General features: G+C 44.3%; 1 protein-coding gene across 4 annotated transcripts; it reads right to left on the reverse strand.

Annotated features, from left to right (window-relative positions):
• Positions 1–165: 165 nt before the first annotated feature.
• Sri (sorcin) lies at positions 166–18,829 on the reverse strand. Of its 4 annotated transcripts, none has more exons than XM_075956482.1 (8): positions 18,695–18,829; positions 11,114–11,197; positions 9,325–9,394; positions 5,763–5,806; positions 4,684–4,831; positions 4,316–4,429; positions 3,454–3,512; positions 166–1,694 (listed from the first exon to the last, which is right to left on the reverse strand). In XM_075956482.1, exons 1-8 carry the CDS (start codon positions 18,698–18,700, stop codon positions 1,668–1,670), a joined length of 552 nt encoding a protein of 183 aa, XP_075812597.1. In that variant the 5' UTR covers positions 18,701–18,829; the 3' UTR covers positions 166–1,667. The 4 variants fall into 4 exon arrangements, with proteins under 4 accessions (XP_075812597.1, XP_075812596.1, XP_075812595.1 ...); XM_075956481.1 differs by having other exon boundaries at positions 11,114–11,200; positions 18,695–18,821; XM_075956480.1 differs by lacking the exon at positions 18,695–18,829 and adding an exon at positions 12,088–12,238.
• Positions 18,830–20,454: the final 1,625 nt, after the last annotated feature.

The following is a 20,454-nucleotide window of genomic DNA, read 5'->3' on the forward strand; positions in this document are numbered from 1 at the left end:
ACTTGCCACAGAAGACACAGCGGGCCGCTTCACACTCTGACATGTAACCTGAGCATATTTACTGACTGAACACATAGTAAATTAGGGTCAGTAAACACGAAATGACTAAACAGATATAATATACACACTAACACCACAAGCATATGTTTGTGGACTGAGGCTGAAGACGCTTAGGAAATGTTTATTTCATTGGGTTATAATTGATCATTCCCTTCAACGGTCATGTTCACATTGTGCCCGAAACAAAACAGATGCATTGCTAGCGAGAAAACAGTTTACCACTTTCAGCTAAACTGTTAACAAAAAAAAAAAAAAGGAACACCACAGATGCTTTTTATATCAACATACTTTTCCCATACTCAGAACTACCCAGTGGGGTAAGAATTCTCTGCAAAGATGACCGCACTGAGTGTCTTGTCCTTACCCAGAATGACCAAGTCACATACATAGCAAGGCACTGCCAGAAAGCCAATTATTTAAACATTTGAAAAAGTTTTTTCCCAAGTGTGTGTGTACAAAACCTGATTGTAGAAGACTTGGAAATTCAGTGGGAAGGGAGATCCTACTCCATTGGTTTAAGCCAGGACAATGATTGATTGATTCATTTCAGTTCCTTTCTTGTATGTTTCAATAAATAATACATGGCATTTAAAAATGAATGTTAACAATGTTCTAAAATTTATCCCATCTGGTTTTACTTATTTTTATTACTTTTAATTATGTGTGTGCATATACACTTATGTGTATCTGAATGCAATGGCCTGTAGAGGTCAGAGGCAGTAGTTGAACCACCCAACATGGGTGCTGGTAACTTGAGTCCTCTGCAAGATTAGCCCATGCTCGTAACTGCCGAGCTGTCTCTCCACCCCCAACATTCGGTTTAAAATGGAAGCATACACATTATAAAATTTTGTGAGATAGGGAAAAACAGCAGGGAGATTAAAGTCATCTAGAATCCCATTATTCAAAAATAAGCAGTTCATATAGTTTTATTTCCCTTTAGTCTTTTTCTGGTAATTTTAAGCTTAGAATATACAAGACTTTTAAGTATAATGAACAAAAGTTTGGATGGATGACAAAGAAGGACATGGTGATGGTATTTTTGCCCCTTAAATTATCCATAGGTTTTTAAAGAGGCAGATGATAGTCATTTAATATCTCCGTCCACTCAAGGCTTTCAAACCTGTGAGTTCTAAAGCTCACGGTTTCTTCCTAGTATGCGCACTGGTTTGTACTGCACCTCTGTGGACCTACGTCACTTATATAAGAATACCCCTCACAGAGCATTTAACCACATTCCTCAGGGCAAGAAAGAATAGCTGCTGAGCCTGACGAAAAGATTCCATATCTTAGGAGGAAATATATAATTTGCTTTACATATTTTTCATACTTAAATTTATATAAAAGACAGCAGGAAAATAAGGCATGGTTAATAATGCCTCAAGGAGGTTCTGACTGGTACAACAGACTTGTTCTTATATTATTGAACTTCAAGCATTTATTATCAAAATTAAAAATGAAGCTTCAGCCATATATAAAGTCACGATCCCATTCAGCAGTTGTCGGGGAGTGTTGGTGGGAACCTGCACATAGCACTGAAGGCCAGGAGAAAGCAAGGGCGGGCTCCAGTTGGAATGTCGAGTGTATTCAGACAGCTTCCTCTTGTCTTAGATGGTCATGACACACTGGATGAACTTAAAGAGGGAAATTACATTACAGACTGCAAAACACTGAGGACGCCAAAGCCTCCCTGTGGGCACCTTCCGTTTTAGTTCTCCTTCTTAACATTGTGGGTAAACAAGAAGAATAAACAAATCTGAACATAGGGTGGGAAGAGTCTTCCCAGCAGGGGAACTTTCTGTTGTAAAGTCCGATGAGTTCCTCATTTTCTGGGAAGGAGGGATCACTTCCACAGATAAGGAATTTCAATCCAAAGTGGTATTTAAGGGTCTAGAAAGAGTCATGGTCAAAAGTACTCTTGCCCACAAGAACAAAGAACAAGCTTACACTGTCTCATCATGTGGGGACTTCCAAACTGACTTCACTCTGCTACTCTAGCCGGGCACTTTTGACACCATCGTCCTGTGAAGTCTGCTCTGTCAGCGTCAAAGCCACACAGAGGAAAGCAGGCCCCGCTCCAGCAACTCAGAATTGCACATTTAGCAACATTAGTCTTGGCTGTGCATTGCTGTCCCCTCCCCGCAGACTCACTAGACCAAGGGTTTTCAGCCTTCCTAATGCTGGGACCCTTTAATACACTTCCTCATGTTGTGGTGACCCCCGGTTATAAAATTATTTTCATTGCTACTTCAAAACTATAATTTTGCTACTCTTATGAATCGTCATGTAAATATCAATGTAAATATGCAGGATCCCTGTGAAAAGGCTGTTAGACCTCGCAAAGGTGTCACAACCCGAAGGCTACCAATCACTGCACTAGGCCCTGCCCCCTAAGCTTATTTTCAACACTGGTGGGGAGCCCCAGTGGTAATTCCTGCAACAATTCTGCTAAACCAACTCATCGGTTCTTATTTGAGAGAAAAAGAAAACAAAGATTAGGACATTTAGAAACCTCTTTAGAGGTCCCCTCTGATGCCAGAGTCTATTCGTTCTCCCCTCCCCGGGTTAGCACTGTAAACAATTTGTCTAAAATCGTGATTTCAGTTGGTGCCTGCCTTATGTTCTCACGGAACAGCACAGGTATGCAAAGCACCGCTGGAAGCTACCTAAGCTATGTTTGCTTTATACAGTGAGAGCAGACACCTCGAGACACAGCTGACTGAAACCTGTCAACCACTCTTTGAAAGAGGCCTTGTTATTACTTCTATGTGTGTGCACGCTGTGTCGGGATGGACATGTATGTGGATGCGAAGGGACAATCTCAAGCGTCATGCCTCAGGTGATGCCCACTGGCCTAAAACTCACTAATCAGGCTTGGCTGGAGGGTCAGCAAGTTCTGGTAACAACCTGTCTCTACCTCCCTAGTACTGGGGTTACAACAGAGTGCTGCTGTTCCAGCATTTGCACAAGGGTTCTGGGGATTGAACTCGAGTCCTCATGTTTGTCTGCCAACCAAGCTATCATCCCAGCCTGAAAGAGACATCATTATAATGACACCTGCTTCACCCTGTCTCAGAGTAACCAGGGAAATCTACTTATAGGACCCAGTCAATAAGAGCAAGTTTTGAAGTAATCCTCCTGCCTCATCCTCAGAAGTGTTGGGATTACAGGCACGAACCACCATATCCTGTTACGTTTTCTGTTTGTTTATTTGAGGCAGAGACTCACAAGTATAGCGCAGGCTGGCCTTGAACTCATAGCAATCCACCTGCCTCAGCCTCTTGAGTTCGTGCATGCGCTACCATGTCCATATTCTTAATAGGTAACTTCAAAAAGGAAAGCTGTTTTATGTACGCTATGTCTTCTACTTAACGCTTATTTACTGAGACTTACATCATCATACGAGAAATTCACCATTCCTTGTTGAGCAGAGTCCCGTCTTCGAAAGGTATCTGCAACACAACACAGGAAAATATAGGTTTTCTTTCAACAGGTTTTCCAAAATCACAACAGCTATTGGGCAGTAGGATCAAACTTTAATAGCATCTAAATTCAACAACTAGTCAACATAAGGCCAAAGAAAAATAGTCAGCTATAGGAATATTAAAAGATTTATTATAGCAGTGATATCATGGGCGGAAGGTGGTCCATGGTCGTGGATCTGAGAAAAATGACTGGTCTCAGCAGAAGCATGTGAGCTTTCAAGGCCCTTAACTGCAGTGAAAGCTTAGGGTTCCAGATACTGTAGTAACACACATGCTGCTTAAGCAAAGAAACAGATGGGTACAGCCAATACAATGGCCAACCGGCTGTGACCCAAAATCCCACTCACGTTAGCCCTGCTGACCAAAACGGATTAGTTTTACTCTTTTCAAGCGCCCCACAGTTGAGGAAAATTACTCATAATCGCACTCCAATTGAAACTGCACAAATCAGGGCTGTGGGTGTAGCACCCCCACGTTCACCTGACAGTTTGTGTGGGCAGCTTGTGACTGCAGCGCCAGAAACAAATGCACTTAAATGCAGACAGTTCTAGCTGCAGCACTGAAATAAAATACACCACATTACACTCTCCTCTAAACGTATCTGGATCGCATGTTAGGCTCCATTTGCTTAGCGGTTGTGGGAAGGGTCTACCAATGCACCCCTTAAAACCATTGAAAAACTGGGCAGAATGGAAGTTCAGAGGCATGGAGAAATGTCATAAAAGGGTCTCCTAGGCTCCCGCTGTGCTGGCAGGTTTCGGGGAACACACCTGTGAGAGCCCTCAGTTTGACACAGCAGGCGATGTAGTCGTCAAAGGTGATCTTCCCGCTGGTGCTGTACCGCTTTGCAATTAAAGTCACAGTTTGTGGGTTCAACCGAAATCCTGGAAGGCAGAAAAATCACCCAGTCAGAAAAAGATGAAGGTGTGTAAAAACAACAACAAGAAAACCCAAAACAATAACAACAACAAAAACATCAAAAATAGACCATTGAAATAAAGAACTGTCTTAAAACAACAACAAAAACACTAAAAATAGACAATAGAAATGAAGAACTGTCTTCAGTTCTTTGGCACACGTGTAGGGAAAGAAAACGCAGCTGGCAGTAAGTGGAGAAGCTCTGGTTGGGAATACGAACCCATCGTCATCAGGGCTTTCTGCAGCTCCTGGGGATCCACTGTCCCACTCCTGTCGCTGTCAAAGCTGATGAAGTGCTGTCTCCAGCCATTCAGCACAGCCCAGAGCTCCTTAAATTCATTGAATCCCATGGTGCCAGACATATCTCTCTGGACTACAGTCAAGGACCGGAACTGTCGTATTTCACAGCTTAATAATTTCATGAGAGTGAAGAAGGTAAGGAGAACTCAATATTCTTTCTGTTAAAACGGCAAAATGACAAAAATGGCAAAAAGATAACCCAAATTTTAAGAGATTTTCTATATTCTATATTCTTATTGCTATGATAAAAAGCATTAATGATAACTGATGTAATAAGCGGCCTATGGCTTTAAAGCTCTGAACACCTGATGACGTGGCATTGTGAGCCAAGTAAGAAACAGTTTTCTTACTGGAACTGGGTGTACTTCCTAGGTGCTCTAGGTTTTGGGTTCTGATATTCCCTTGCTAAGCCCTCAGACCCAAGGATTTCACCGGAAGAAAATGTGTTACAGTGGAAAGTACCGCGGGTGACACACTAGTCAAACTGAGACTAACTGGCCGCGGGTGACACACTAGTCAAACTGAGACTCACAACTGGCCGGGTGACACACTAGTCAAACTGAGACTCACAACTGGCTGGCATTCTTGTCTCCTTTGATGCCTTATTGAACTAACACACACACTCTCCCACCTGTCTCTCTTGAGGAAGGATCTCCAGAGTTCAGGCTAACCTCCAACTCGCAGTATAGCCCAGGTTGCCCTCAAACTTACAGTGATCCTCCTGCCTCGGCATCCTGAGTGTTGTGATTAACAGGCACGAGCCCCAGCCCCTCTGGCGCCTTATGCAATCTTGAACAACCTTCCGTTTGCTAAACTTCCTGCCTGTTCTTCACACCAAATTACATCTTAACGGCTAGTCATTTCACCAAGCATTTCCGTGGTTGCTTGCTATTTTGTATTTACTTGTTATTCATCCTGAGATGACTTGTTTTAGAAAGATAGTTTTTTTTTTTTTCACCATGGAAAAACACTCTAGACAACCATCAAGGTAAAGGATACATCCAACATTGAAACCATAAGGCGACAAGTCTCCAGATTAAAAGCTGGTAAAAAAAAAAGTACATAAATAAGTTTTTCAAAATTTCATATTACATTGGAATCATTCAAATTATGAGTTTTAAAACATGCTACCCACTTTGCATGCTACTCCCTTGTCATTTTGTGGTGTTTGGCTTGTACCCATTTTGTGGGACCATGAGTCAAACATGGCCCAGGTTCAAGATGCTTACTACACATATTGGCCCATGTTATAGATACCTGTGGGAACCCCAATCCCTCTTGCCCAGTACTCAATCACCTTGAACATAGGGCTAGGATCACCCGGGGAGCCCCACTATTACTCTTGGTCTTGTCATTTCCATAAGCTGTAGGGCTCCGTGGGCTCCTTAACAAATATCCTTGATTTTGTTTAGCTAAGCCTCTCCCCAGTTCCTAAGATCTGGGAATTATCTGAAGACTCTGTAGCAATACTAAAGTCCTGTAGACTGCTGATCTTGGCTGAGCAGAACATTGTGTAGACAGAGTGCAGCGTTCTCCCATACAGAGGGCTCTAAGGGGATCTGCTCTGAGGGTTATAGCCAGAACCCCTACATGTGAGGACATCCGTGAATTTCCCCAGCTCACCAACAGCCAGGCAGGATCACCACAGGAACTTTCTCACTTCCCTAATGAAAGAACCGTGCTCCCTGTGCCTTTCGTACGTACTGTCCTGTCTGCCTGGATTATGTACAAACAGCATCCCCAGCCTAGGTACCAGTTCTGCAGACACACTTCTGTCTTGACCATGTGCCTGTGGGAGGATCCCAGCCTGAGAATTTATCTCAGTCACCTTCACTGGGCGGAGCTGTTTCTGTACACCCAGTGTAACTGTCCACCAAGACTGGACAGGTTGTTTGAAGGGATGAGTGGCTGGATGGACTGAACTCTCACCCCCTCAGGAGCTGCAGTTTAACGTAGAAATATGTCTCTTTCAAGAAGGCTAAGGAGAAATGTGGGTTATTATTATTTATTATTATTAGTTTGTTTTTTTTTTTGAGATAGGGTTTCTCTGGCAACAGCCTCTAACTATCCTGGAATACACACTGTAAACCAGGCTGGCCTTGAACTTGCAGAGATCTCTCTGCCTCTGCCTCCCAAGTGCTGGGATTAAAGGTGTGTCACCACTGCCCAGCAAGTGTTATTATCTTTTTAACAGAATATTTCGGGTTTGAGTGATACTTAAAAACTGTTCATCTTAAATCAAATACCAACACAGTTATAGGCCCATGGTTTCCTCATTTTATGAAATGTGTTTATTTGGCTTTTTTGAGATAGAGCATCACTGTAGCCCAGGCTGCCTTCAGCCCCTGCTCCTTCTGCCTCCACCTCCCAAGTGTGCAGACTGCAGGCACGGATTACCACGCTCAGCTAGTTTCTCTGTTCTAAAGTTTTCCCAACATCTTAGCCAACAGCCAACCACCAAGCGATTGACAGATGCCGGGGCCACGAGCTAGGGGACACACAGTGAGATGAAGCTGAGCACAGGTGTCCCCTGAATCTGGGGGAGGCAAACAGGCCTTGCTCAGTTTTGCTCACTGTATTCTCGTCGGAAACAGCTCTTATTAATGTCAATCGTTCAAGATAGTTTCAAAACCATCCGTGTGTGGCCACTAACCTCCCCCGCCCCACCCCCCACCCCGCTGCTGCTTCCCTTTGCTTCCGCAGTTCCCCAGCCAACTTTTCATCCTGCAGAAGCAATGCAGACGGCCTAGAAAGGAAGGCAGCCTACTCTGCCCGCATCTATCAAGCTGCTTACAGAGGAACCAAATTCAAGCAAAGGAGAAGCAGAATTTTTGTTGTGGAGACTGGAATAAACCCCATCAAGACCCCTCTAGGGATGGCTGCTTCTTGTCTGGAGTATCTCAGATGCCCCCATCCACTCCAAGTCTGTGGGTGACGACTTGGAATCTGGGTCTAAAGAGATGGATGGCTATCTGGTTTCTGTACTTCAGAACTCTTGGCAGCCCAGAAATTGGGTGGCATATAACCAATTAACTAGATCACATGGACCTTGCATTTCGGGAAATATCTTCTTATAATGCATTGGTTTAAGGCCATCACAAAATTGACTTTCAAATAAAAATGTTCAAATATATTATTACAATTATTTGTTTGCTGTGTGTGTATGGGGGTAAGGTGTGTGTTGGAGTCAGAGGGCAACTTTCAGGAGTTGGTGCAGAACCAGGGTTTGAACTCAGGTCATCAGCCTTGGTGGCAAAGAGCAGCTGAGGCATCTCACCAGCCCTCAGGATGAAGTCCTGCAGGAACTGCTCTCTAAGGCCACAATTCACTTCAGTCTGTTTAGAATCTGTGCATCTCTTCTGCTTCAAAAGGCTGAAGGCTGATAAGACACCTCACTGGGTAAACTCCATCAGATCTTCCTCCTTTACCTCCACTGCCTGACATTAAAAATTAACAGCTTAAATACAATACTCACAGTTCAGTTCCCCTCACCTAGAAAAGGGCTTCCCTTGGTTAGGACCAAATTAAAATGACAGAAATTTGAAAGGCCCTTTTCTTTTGAATTAATTTCCCAACCAGGGAACAGAAATAGGACACTGAAGTCACACAAGACAAGGGAACAACCGAAACACTAGTGTTGCAAAGATGGCCATCTGGAGGACACAGGGCCTCAAGCAGCTGACGGTGCTCCGCCAACGCCGAGCTGTGAATTCTAGTTGGAACTTTCTAACTTACATCTTCCTAGCACGTGGAGGTGTCAGCTTGATGTCATCCCTAATTCACAAGTGGAAAAGAAGTGAGAAGGGGGCCCACTTGAGCTAAGTCACTATTATTTGTTCTAGAAACTTCTCAAGTGGTCAAGGCTAGATTTTTAAGGAAAAAAAGATGAAAACAGCAGAGTGTGAGACAATAAGCCCTGGCCAGGGCTGTGCAGCTTGGAGCACAGTACTGAAAGTACTGAGGGGGACTGTGCTGGGTGATTGTGCTGCACACCCAGGGTGCAAAGATGGAGGAAGGAGCGGAAGGGCTAGAAGGAGGTGACAGCAACAGCAGAACAGGTCCTCTGTCCTCAGCAGGAACGCATCTTCTCAGGTGGAATGTCACAGCCAGCAAGCGTTTGTATTGACAAGTAGCAAGCCAAGGGCCCGGAGATCAGACTATATAGGTCTGGCCACTCTCTCAGGGCCACCAAAGTTAGAACAGAATAAGCACTTGGCAAATGGTCAGTGGTACGTGTTAGCACTTATCATTAACGATACCTGATCTGGCGGATTCCATTTCAGCACCCTAACTTGTTCTCTGTGGGGAGGGGGGGGGAGGTGTTACCTGAACTGTGTCACTGCTTTGAATGGCTTCTGTACACAGGGAACCCAGATCCAAGAAATCCACTAACCTGTCTGGTAGACTAGTGACTTAGAAACTATGCTCAATCAGCATGCAAAAAAACCCCAGTAGTGTGGTGGATCAGAAAAGTTTGATTTCTTTAGAGGAACAATCACAGTTAACAGCTGAAGTACAGAGAAGCAGGTATGATTAGAAGAATCTGGGACCATGAGCTTACGTTTGTATGCTCCAGCAATGCCGGACTGCGTTAGACATCTCTGCAGCTCATCGGCGTCAATTTGTCCATCCTTATAAAACAAACAGACAAAAAAACAGGAAGCGGGAAAACGATGGTGAGCTGTAGCTTCATGTCCTTAGACAAGGGCAAGGGAAACTGGTGATGAGCAGCCTTTTAGAAGGAATGTCTTTCAAAATTGGGCACTCTTCTCCCAACCCTACCCTAATTCCAAAAAGAATTTGACGATGAGGAAATATTTGTCATAGCAGACAGTCTCTACTCAGTTTGAGCCAAAAAACGATCAAAACTAATCATTTTAAAATATAATTAGTTGCGGGATTGTTTAAAAACATATCCTTCAACCCCTTTTTGAGAGAGAGAGGAAGAAGGGTATATAGTAGACCTTTCGGGCATCAATAAATACAACGCCTGGCCCAAGGAGAAAGAGGCTCGCTCTTGAACCAACTTATGGCATAGAAGACAGCAAAGTTATATGAGCAAACTTCTGAGCAAAGTTATATGCAGAAGACATGTGGTAGGCATGGTAGGCTCTCGGACCTTCTTATTGGCTGACTGAGGTCAAAACTGTCTCATTTTTAGGGATTTTAAGTAAAACACACAAATCTAAGTGGGCAAGACCCATTAAGTTATAAATAAGGCACAATAATTTGGAATTATTAATGACGAGTGAGTGAAATCGAGGCCAGGGCTGCGGAAAGCCAAGCAGGCGGGGTCACTTACATGCTGGAGACAACAGCAATCTAAGAAAGCTCGGCTTGAGGTGTGCTATGTCTTGTGGTTTCAAAGACACAGATCAATAACAGCCTAAGTAGCTACTTGAGAAGACAGTCTCCCAGTCTTTGACTCAATTTTCCATTCAAATTTTCAACGCCGTGTTTCTTAGAGTACCACTTTCAAAGGCGGCCTGGATGTTTGGTTACCATCTTCTACAGCATCTACAGCATTTTTTTTACCAGATATTTCTGGCTTTTGTTGTTAAAACTAAGGTGAACAAGCAGGATAAACATCCCTTCTGGACGCCTTTGGATTACGTCAAGGGTACATTTACCAAACACAGAGGTCATGACCTTGCAAGCTGGTCCTTGCAAGTGTCCTTCCTCCCAGCAGCCTAGACCGTCACACAGGGAGGGAAGTGGGAATCAGGATTTGACTAAGTGGCCTGGATTCTTTCTCTGGGTCAGCAGGCCATAAACCTAATAAGGACAGAAACGCTAGCAGGGGAAGATCATCTACAGTAGGGAGAGAGGTCACCTTCCAAACAGACAGTAACTCTCCTTCCCCGAAGCCTGTGGCTCTTTACACCTCTCTACCTCCTAAGGGAGTAGATGGCTAATTGGCAAATCCAACTGAAAGTAGATACCATAATTGGGCTACAGAATTACTAAGGCACGTCTTTAGGTTGGACAAACAGAGGTTTTATGTTCAGAACTTGAATTTCTTCCCCCTGAACACAACTTTACTCTACCCTGATAATATGGTTCCACAGGCATCTTTCTACTTTATAGGTCTTCAAAGTGTGTTATATATAATATATAACCCCCTTTGGTTCAACCGAACCCCTAGTTCAGTCACAAGGTGAGTTGTGAGCTGATCTAGCATGAATACAGATGTTCTCTGCCCAACTTTGTCCAGGACTAAAATAAGCATGTTTTAGTTTTCCTTTCCTTTTCCTTCGTTGGCCCAGGGTGAAGTTCGTTTAGCTGCCACCGCACTGAACGGTAACACAAAAAGATGTAACAATGCTTCAGTATTAAAAGGAAGGGCTAACCTGTCCAGCCACAGCAGCGAAGTAGCCGTAGAGCGGATCCTGAGTTTGTCCGGGGAACGCAGGCCCTCCAGGAGCCCCTCCATACTGCTTAAAGGAAACGCAAAAGCATCAGAACGGAATCTAGTTTATTTCACCACGCACAATTTTGCACAAAGCAGAGGCAACACAGGATCTCCCTCCCCGCGACCTCACACTCCAGCGCGGTGACCCACCCCCCTCTTCCACTCCCCGCTCCACTGATATTTAAAAGCGGGCGAGTTGGTCCAAACTAAGATTCCCATGAAAGTGATGTCGCTATATGCGAAGCCACATAAACTATCAACTAGGAGGTTGCATAGATGAATGTAACCGAAGCGAGCGATTTAGCAGCAAGGCTCGGGACTGTTTTCCTGTTGCTTTTTAAATTTTGTTTTGTTTTTACTATGTTTTCAAAGCGCTTGAAGTACTAGGTAAGGCTGGAATTGGTACAGGGTTGACAGGTGTGGCCTGGGAGGATGGCATCGCTGTATCCCAGACGAGGGTTCTCGGTCTCTGACAGTACATCCCTAACACCTGGCGAGGTGGTCTTTCTCTAAAGCTCCAGTTCATTTCTCTAGACTTTCTGGTCTCCCTGTCACTTTTTGTTCAAGAGAGTGACCACAGGACCGTGCTAGATCAAGATGGCTGTTGTTGCTTTGGGGGCATTCGAGAGAAAGCAGGAAGTGAGCACACAGCCTGCACTATTTCACGCCACATTTCCAAGTTACCGAGTGGGCTTCCCGGGTCGCAGTCCACCCACCCGTTGTCCCGAGAGAGCCCCTAGGAAGATAGGGACAGAAGAATGAGGTGGAGCCGAGGATGGACATCAGGAGCCAGGCGTAAGCGCTGGGAGCATCAGGGACGAGGATCCCCCCGGCAGCGCCTCCTCCCGAGCGTCCCCGACGCCCTCTCGCCCCGGGAGCAGCGAGGCTGCGGTGCCCGCGCTCTGCACTTACCCCGCCTGGGTAGTACCCGCCGCCGGCGCCAGGGTGCCCGGGGTACGCCATGGTGCAGACTGCGCCTCCGCCCTGCACGTCTGCTGCTCCGCCCGTCGGCCTGTCCGGAGCCGCCCCGGAGCGCACCACGCCGCCCCACGGGGGACACCTCCCGCCGCCACCCACTCCTGACCCCTCCGTCCCACCCCGCGCGCCGCTAGCTCTCTGCTGCCTCCGAGCTGGGCAATCGCCCTGCGCGACCCTCGGTCCGACGGTGACCAGGGCCCCAGACGAGGTACACTCCAGGACCCGTTCTCCCTCCCGGCCTAGTGGCACATTCCGACATCCATACACCGCCCTGGGTGGTTTTTTTTTCCCTCCTTCTTCCTACTGAGCTATTTTGTGGTACATTTGTTATTTTACTCCGGTTATTGGACGGGGGTGGGGTGGGATAAGAGCGCTGTGCAAATATTGTAGGGGAAAAGTTGAAGAGCAACTCAATGGGATGAAAGAGACACTTTAAAATCAAACTAGAAAAACACCTTTGAAAACCGGATGAAACTTCAGAACTATGCAGGGGGAATTTAACTTTGAATGAGGGTGGCATGTTTCTTTGCCAGCTGTTAAGCTGGGTGTAGCTGGTGCGATTGCGAAGTGGGTGGAGTGGGGTAGGAGAAGGGCACATTTTCTAGGCATGACAGCTTCCCCCGGATCATTCTTAGAAAATTGAATTGATGTGTTTTCTGGATGATTCAAAAAGAAACAACTGTTCTCGTGAACACTCCTGGAAGGGATAGGTAACTCGCTTGGGTTGTTCAGAAAATTCTTCACACAGTTTTCTTTTTCGCTTTTTAGTATAATTGAACCATGAGAAAATCGTTGGCTCCCCCTTGACTGCTAAGGACTGCACAGAGAATTTCTGTTGTTTGCTCTGACTCTTTCCCTCTGGGGACCAGGCTCTCAGGCTAGCCCAGATCTCCTGGCCTGCTGGGTCATCAGGCCTGCCCATGAACAGGGTTGACTATAGTGTGAGACCATGGCTTGAATCCCCGGGTAAGTCATCAGCACCTCTCGCCTCCCCGTTTTGGATACATGAACTCCAAAAAAACCCCCAGAAGTTCTGAATAGTGACGAAAATTTAACAGTCCTCGTTGTCACATAGCAAAAGCATGACGTGTGGCTTTTTTTGTGTGTCTGATTCCGGAGATAAAATTACTGTTTTCAGATACCATGGGAGTCCATCCAGGTGGATCAGACGTTCTGAGGCTTTGCTTGGGAACGTTAATCAGCTATTTGATCAGGGCTGAACTCACATTTGAGTTTAAGCTCTGTCAGGGCTCAAGCCTGAAAACAAACAAACAAAATATGTGTCCCTAATAAAATATCTATAGCTAATACGGGATTCGTTTTATGGACAAGTGACTATACTAATTATTATATTAGGAGTCGTTAGACTCTTAGTTCCTCTCCCTTAAGAAGTGAGTTTTAGTGGAGAGATTTAGTGGAGTGGATTTCTGTGAGTTCAAGGCCAGCCTGATCTAGAAGAGTTCTAGGACAGGTTCCAAAGCTATAGAGAAACTCTGTCCCTGGAGAGACGGCTCAGCGGTTAAGAGCATTGCCTGCTCTTCCAAAGGTCCTGAGTTCAATTCCCAGCAACCACATGGTGCTCACAACCATCTGTAATGAGGTCTGGTGCCCTCTTCTGGCCTGCAGGCATACACACAGACAGAATATTGTATACATAATAAATAAATATTAAAAAAACCCAAAAAACAAACAAACAAACAAAAACCTAAAAGGGAAGAAATCGATCAGTCAATCAATCAATCAATCAATCAAATCCTGGGGGACAGGTCAAGGCTGCCCCCCACTGCAGCTAAACTACAATTGGTGCTTTTGTTTTGCAGTCACGGAAGAAAAAGGAGGAAACGATCTCAGAGCTGCCTGTGGTTTTAGGTACTCTGCCTCTGCTCCCCTGGACTAAAAGGTCCAGGTAGTAAACAGTTTCCCATCACAAGCTTCTGGGCTGCCATAACCCACAGCCCAGTAGTCTGCAAGGATAGGGCATAATTTAACAGTGTGGCTGTATTCCAGGGCTGCCTGATTTATAACCGCAAAGTTGAACTTCATACAATTGTCGAATGTCAAAACAACCTTTCCCCGCCGTTTAAGAAGAAAGTATCATCCTTAGATTTCGGGTGCACCCAAAAAGAGGAAGGCCCCCAGGCCACGCTGGGACATTCCTAGACTACATTAACTCTGAATCAGGGGGTGGGGCCAGTGACTAGGTGACTGAGAGTACCCTTAGTGAAACCAGGAATACAGGAAGGAGAAGGGAGGGCCTTGGAATTCTCTGATCTGTGAGTCAGGACACTGGCTGGTTTCCAGTAAGAAAGAGAAGGTCAGCTGGTCACTCCCTCTCTGTGTTTTTTGATCTCTAAGGTTTTTATTTCAGTATCTGATTCTCTAGTTTTTATTGGTAATAAAACAATTTAGCAAAACAGAGCAAACCACTGAGAGCTCAAGACTAGGCATTTGCCTTTAGCAAACACAGTGCTGCACTTAAGGTTATGGTGGTATGAGTCACCTTCAGAAATGGTGACTGCCTCAGGGTAAGAGCCTGTGGTTAAAAATGCCTACTCCAAAATCTGCCCACTGGTCAATAAAATGTACCATAGGAGCTGGGCAGTGCGTGCTGGCGCTGGCGCTCACCTTTGATCCCAGTGCAAGTGAGTTCAAGGCCAGCCTAGTCTACAGAGTGAGTTCCAGGACAGGCTCCAAAGCCACACATAGAAACCCTATCTTGAAAAACTAAAAGAGGAAAAAAAAGTGTGTAATAGGAACACGATGAGACCATGCTATTTGCATGTATCCTCCTATGTAGTAGTAACCAGAACACATGCAGGATGACAAGGCAGCATGCCGGGCTATCCTTTAAATGTTAGGCTTGCAACACAAACCCTTTTGTTCATGGCCTGGGTGTTATAGAACTTAAACAATTCATGGAAGGATAAAGATTCGGTATCACCATTGCACACAGAAGAGCGATTTTCTTTCACAGTTTCCGCATTTTTCCCCATGGAAGGCTTGGAGAAGGAATGAAATAATCAACTCTATCACACTCTTGTCATGTGCCAAGTGTCTTGCTAGATGCCTCCTTATGACATTGCACCTAAAGCACACCACCTTCAAAAGAGATAGACTTATGTTTTATAGATCAGGAAACTGAGAAGCAAGTAACTTTCCCAAGGTCACCCACCAGATTTTTGACTCCCAATATAAGTTTAAAGCCCAAGTGTTTTAAAACAAAAACAGATTATAAAGACACTAATCCATGCTCATGTTTTTCTCTATGGCAGAGCTTCCCAGAGCATCAGGACAGAAGAACCTTAAAGACAGAAAAACTCCAAAGTCCTCACATCTATCTTGGAATACTGAACTCACTTTATCACTAAGAGGATCCCATGGGAAGATGATTGCATGCTCCTCCCTGTTTCATTTTAATATTGAACCGAATAAATTTCACAGTGGAATAGGATAACATTTGTATCCCTGCACCTCCAAATCGTGAGTCCTAGATGTATGTAGGCACTGCAATCCACAAGCCACCTACAGAAAGTCAGCAAAAGACACCAAGCTATGTGTGTAGACAGAAGAGGGCTTTCTCACGAAAGCCAGAATACTGTCATTTGAAGAACGCACTATGTCTGACAAAAAGGCCACAGGGACTGGAGGCTGTCACCAGACAGAAGCTAAAGGTTCAGTTTGGAAGCTGGAAGAGAGTCAGTTCTCCTGAGAAGCACAGAGACTTTTGTGATCATCTACTCTAATCACAGTGTTTTGAGAATTTCAAAAAAAGAGTCTAAGAAAAGCCAGTGAGTGACCCATTCTTTTGAAGGGATGACCAAACTGAATATAAATATTCTGCCCTTCCCAGTAGAAGCCTTGGCGTTATTTGGCTTTGACTCTTAAAAGATATTATCTGAACAAGATATTAGACCGCGCCCCCCACTTTTCTGTTTGCCTCCCTCGTCATCACAGGCTAAGTTTGCTTCACAATACACTCCCACCATGATGTTGGGTCTCATCAGCCAAAGAAGCAATGGGGTGAGGAGACCAGTAGCTGTGAGCCGAAATAGACCTTTCCTCTTCACAAGCTGTTTGTCTGAGGTATTTTGTTACAGTGATGGAAGCTAATTAACACGGAGAGGATTTTATTCTTTTGTGATATTCCCCAAGGCAAAAGGAAATGGATACTCTTGGTCCCTAAAGAAAGGTTAACATAAACCTCATATATAACATTTGGGCAGAATTTCCTCATTTAGATAAGGGTGAAAGGCACTGTGTTGCCAGGTAACCACAGGTGTTTGACCACTTCCTGCAGTTAGCTCGATCAAAGGTCTAATGTATGGGGAGACGTGAGCGATGCCTTTGCCAGATTAAGGGCTCAGCTTTTAGTTGTAATTTAGATGAGTCAGCTTGTTATCTAAAGCCATCTCGCTGGGGCAGGGCTATGAGACTGTGTTGAGGCACTTGGACAGTGACCCAAGGTCCTGACTGGATTCAAGCACCACACTCACGAAAAAATAAACTAAGAAGCGGAGGATAAAAGAAAGAAAGACACATTATGACCTGATGGAAAAACTCAGATTTCCAAGTTTGAGTGGGAATGAGAATTCAATAATAACATAGACAATGAATATAAATCCTGTTTTTTTAAAAGATTCTTGGGAAAGAATGTAAACAGTAGTATATTAGTGAATAGAAGATGACCTTTTCTCATTGCCAAGAACAGAACTCAGTCATTTAATTTTGTTCACACGGTGGGAAAGTCCATTGCGGAAGATTTAGCATGTATGTGTGCAGTGCGCACTGGCTTTCCAGGGCATTATAGGGATAATGTGTTAACCACAGCCAGTCAGTAGAATTTCCTGAACAATGAAAACACTAACCATGTGTGCTATTAAACACAGTACAAGTAACTAAAGTTTTCATTTCAGTAGCATTGTTAACGAATGACTCCTTTGTTGGGCAATATAGGAACTGGTTCGTGTATGTTGTCGTCCCTAGATTTCAGAGAAAGCAAGTTCACTTTACTTGCCTGGAGAAGCCAGGATTGGTGAGCTATGGTTTCATTAGCATGGAACAAAACCCAGCCACGGCAGGTGACAAATGCCCCTCAGTTAGATCATTAGATTATTTCCACTTTACAAAATGAAAAAACTGAGGTCCTGCGCCCTGTTCTCTCAGTCATTACTGTAGCCAAAGCAACTGAAGTATTTCATTCTCTTCTCAGGCTACACTCCTTGCTCTCTCTGACTTTTCTCTTTCCTCGGATGAAGGCTCGTAGGGAGAGAGGGCCAGTGAGATGGCTCAGTAGGTGAAAGCTTGCTGGCCAAGACTGTTGACTTGAGTTCGACTTACAGAACCCATATAAAGACAGAAGGGGCAGCCGACTCCGCAAAGCTGTGCTTTGACGGCCATGCATCTGCTGTGGTACACACACCTTTCACACGAATCACACACACACACTCCGCTAAATATATAAACACAGCTGCTCAGTTCGGGAGCCACCGCAAACGAGGGGCAGAAAGACTGTGAGACGGTGTCTCCTAGAAATGTCAGAGAAGCTACACTCATGAAGTCTCACAGACATGGCTGGTTAAACACGGCCTGAGCAGTATACACCAATAGACTTGCTACCGTGGAAAGGGGAAGAAATCTCATGAAGCCTCAACCCGAGACAAAGAACTCCGGGCAACTAAGGAGTGCTGGGAGTGAAAAGAAGTCTCAGCAACTGATCATCCAGTACCAAGTGGTCAGCTCGAAAACCATGGACACACGGCAACACTGTATGGGCTCAGCAATAGGAGACTTTTTTAAAGTAAGAATGAGATAGTCTTGGACAGACGGTAGAATACTTACCTACTGTGTTTGAAGCCCTAGGTTCCACTCCCAGGAGTTATATTTTAAAAAAAGTATGATATTTCTTAGTTTATATCAAAAAATTTCCCGGGAGTTCCTTGTGTGTTTTCCTCCAAGTGGGAAAGGATCCTTAGTTGATTAACCCTGATCCCAAAATGATGACATTACTATTTTGTCTAGCAAAGCTTCAGTTATTGAATGCCACACTTATACTAGGTTTCTGTACTTGAAAAACAATGAGTCAGATAGCTAAGATTCTGCAAAGAATGGATCTGTCTCTACCTCAAACATATTTCTGGAAGAACTAGATGTATCATCAACTTTATGTTACATGCTTTATTGAATTTTCTGGATTTTTTTCTGAAACCTGTCCTGCTTCAGCCTGTTTAAGGGAAAGGCAACTTTGAGAGGAGGGAGCTGAATTCATTGGAAACGGTTGAGCTAGCTACCCAGCTCAGCAGGCTTTTGGCTTTTCCTACTTTTCTCAGCAGAAATTCCAAAGTTGAGAATTTATACTTTTTTATTTTAATTTTCTTCACCATAATTAGTAATTTTAGGTTTTACATTTAAATTCTAACCACCTTCTAGAAAATATTGTATAGAAATAAACTTTGCAGATACATTTAGCCTGATTAACTGTGTCAGTAGGCTCATGTGTTAAGAACTTGGAACTGTCTAATGTTAAATTTGTATTTTTACTTACCTGCATCTTGCAGTCAGGTCTTCCAGCAAGGAGTGGTGATTCTTGGAAAGATGTGTATCTGCTGGCTGAACAAACCGCAGAATCAAGAAGTCTGAACCTTAACAGCCAGTGTACTGTTTCCTCGTAATCCCTGGCAATCAGTAACTAACCATAACCATGTTCAGACTTCCTATAGGGGCCAGTGATGTTTTTATGAAACACACCCGCTTCAGTGGCAAAAAAGAAAGATCTTAGCCAGGATAACCAGACCCTAGCAGCAATAGCAAGCACGCCCCCCAACATGTGTCAATATTAGACACACCTTTTGAATTATTACCTCTTTAAAAAAAATCTCAAGACTGCTGTGCTATGCGTTGCAGTGGAGGTGGTGAGAGCTAGCTCAGACTGACTGCTGGGAGCCAAGTCTCAGAAATTTTGCAAGCTTGTGATTAAATAGGATCAATATTCAAGTTAATTTTTAAAACCCCAACCTTCTGTTAGCTTAGTTAAGTAAGAAGGTGCATGGGACTATGAAAATATAGGTTAACTATTTCTATCATCTAAACCATTGTTGCTGTTTGATTGTCTTGAATTCAGTTTATCTTTCAAGTCCTTAAAGCTCATTTCGCTCCCTTAATAAGCTGTGTTGTATTTGCTGAGTGTTCATTTGTGAAAGGAGCTTTCTGGAAGGCTCCTCGCTGCACCTGGGTCTTGCTCTCCTGGAGCTGGTATCAGTTAGGTTCCTCTGTGCACGTTCCCAGAATGTGGGTCTTTGCAGTTGCTTGAGATTTCCAGGAATCAAAACAACCTCAAAGTCTCCAAAACCATACAAATGGGCCAGGCTGTCATTGGCTATCACAAATTCGCTACAGTGAGTTTTCTGTATCCGCAGAAGAGGATGTCTAAGTTTGTTGCAGTTGTCATGGGAAGACCTTATCATACTTCTTTCCACCTACTAGTTGGGGTCTGCGTTAGCATGAACTATTTCTGAACATTTTGCACCTAATTCCAAGGGGGGAGGGAGAACATATGAAATGATAGTTCCACCAATCCCCTCTCTGTTTTAAATGTTATTTCTCAGATGAGAAGGAAACATTCATTTTGGATGCAGTCATCATGCGGGTCCATATTTGTCAGAGATCCCCATACATCATATCTGTGACAGAACACCCTGAATAAGTTGTCTACATTGTATCTTTCTGGTTTTGGAATATCTCCAAAGGGAAGGCCTGGCGACTGTCCAGATGCTTTTGCTCAAGGTAGCCAACAGTTTCCTTTACTGTGACTGAGAGCAGAGGTGTCTTCTAAATCTCGAAGTTCTTAAACTTCTCTCTCCTTTTGCTTGATGTGACCTGCTTCAGCATTCATGCCAGCATTTGTGAAATGCTGACTAGGCCGTCTCTCTTCACCATCACTTGATTTAAAAACAATCCTAGGCTTGGCTTATCCTGTATCTCCACGCTGCATCCGAGTGCTGACCATAGTCAACTCTGCAAACACGGCTTGATTTTTTAATCTTACTAGTCTTCCTTAAAGATACCAGATGCCTCCTTAAAAACTGGAGGCATTCTGGCTGGAATGGCCAGTCAGAATAAGAATTTACTAAAGAAACATGAGCAGTGCTTAAAATTCCATCTGTTTTATCGGAATCCAGAGTTGTTATACCAGTTGTCACAGGTGTGAAACACGCCATAGCATCCGAGGTCAGGTATGAAAGGGGCGAAATTTGTGGTAATTCTGGGATCGAGGTCTGGGGCTCTGTAAGGTGAACTTTGTAACAA

The sequence above is a fragment of the Microtus pennsylvanicus genome, chromosome 22, assembly GCF_037038515.1.
Source record: "Microtus pennsylvanicus isolate mMicPen1 chromosome 22, mMicPen1.hap1, whole genome shotgun sequence".
Taxonomy (NCBI): domain Eukaryota; kingdom Metazoa; phylum Chordata; class Mammalia; order Rodentia; family Cricetidae; genus Microtus; species Microtus pennsylvanicus.

Excerpts from the sequence above, each read along its gene's own strand:
- Sri (XM_075956484.1), bottom strand. The coding sequence starts at position 12,138 with ATGGCGTACCCCGGGCACCCTGGCGCCGGCGGCGGGTACTACCCAGGC. Across the intron at positions 4,832-5,762 it reads TTATGGTTTCAATGTTGGAT|AGAGATATGTCTGGCACCAT; the intron begins GTATCCTTTACC and ends ACTGTAGTCCAG. Across the intron at positions 1,695-3,453 it reads TGAATTTCTCGTATGATGAT|TTCATCCAGTGTGTCATGAC; the intron begins GTAAGTCTCAGT and ends TCCCTCTTTAAG.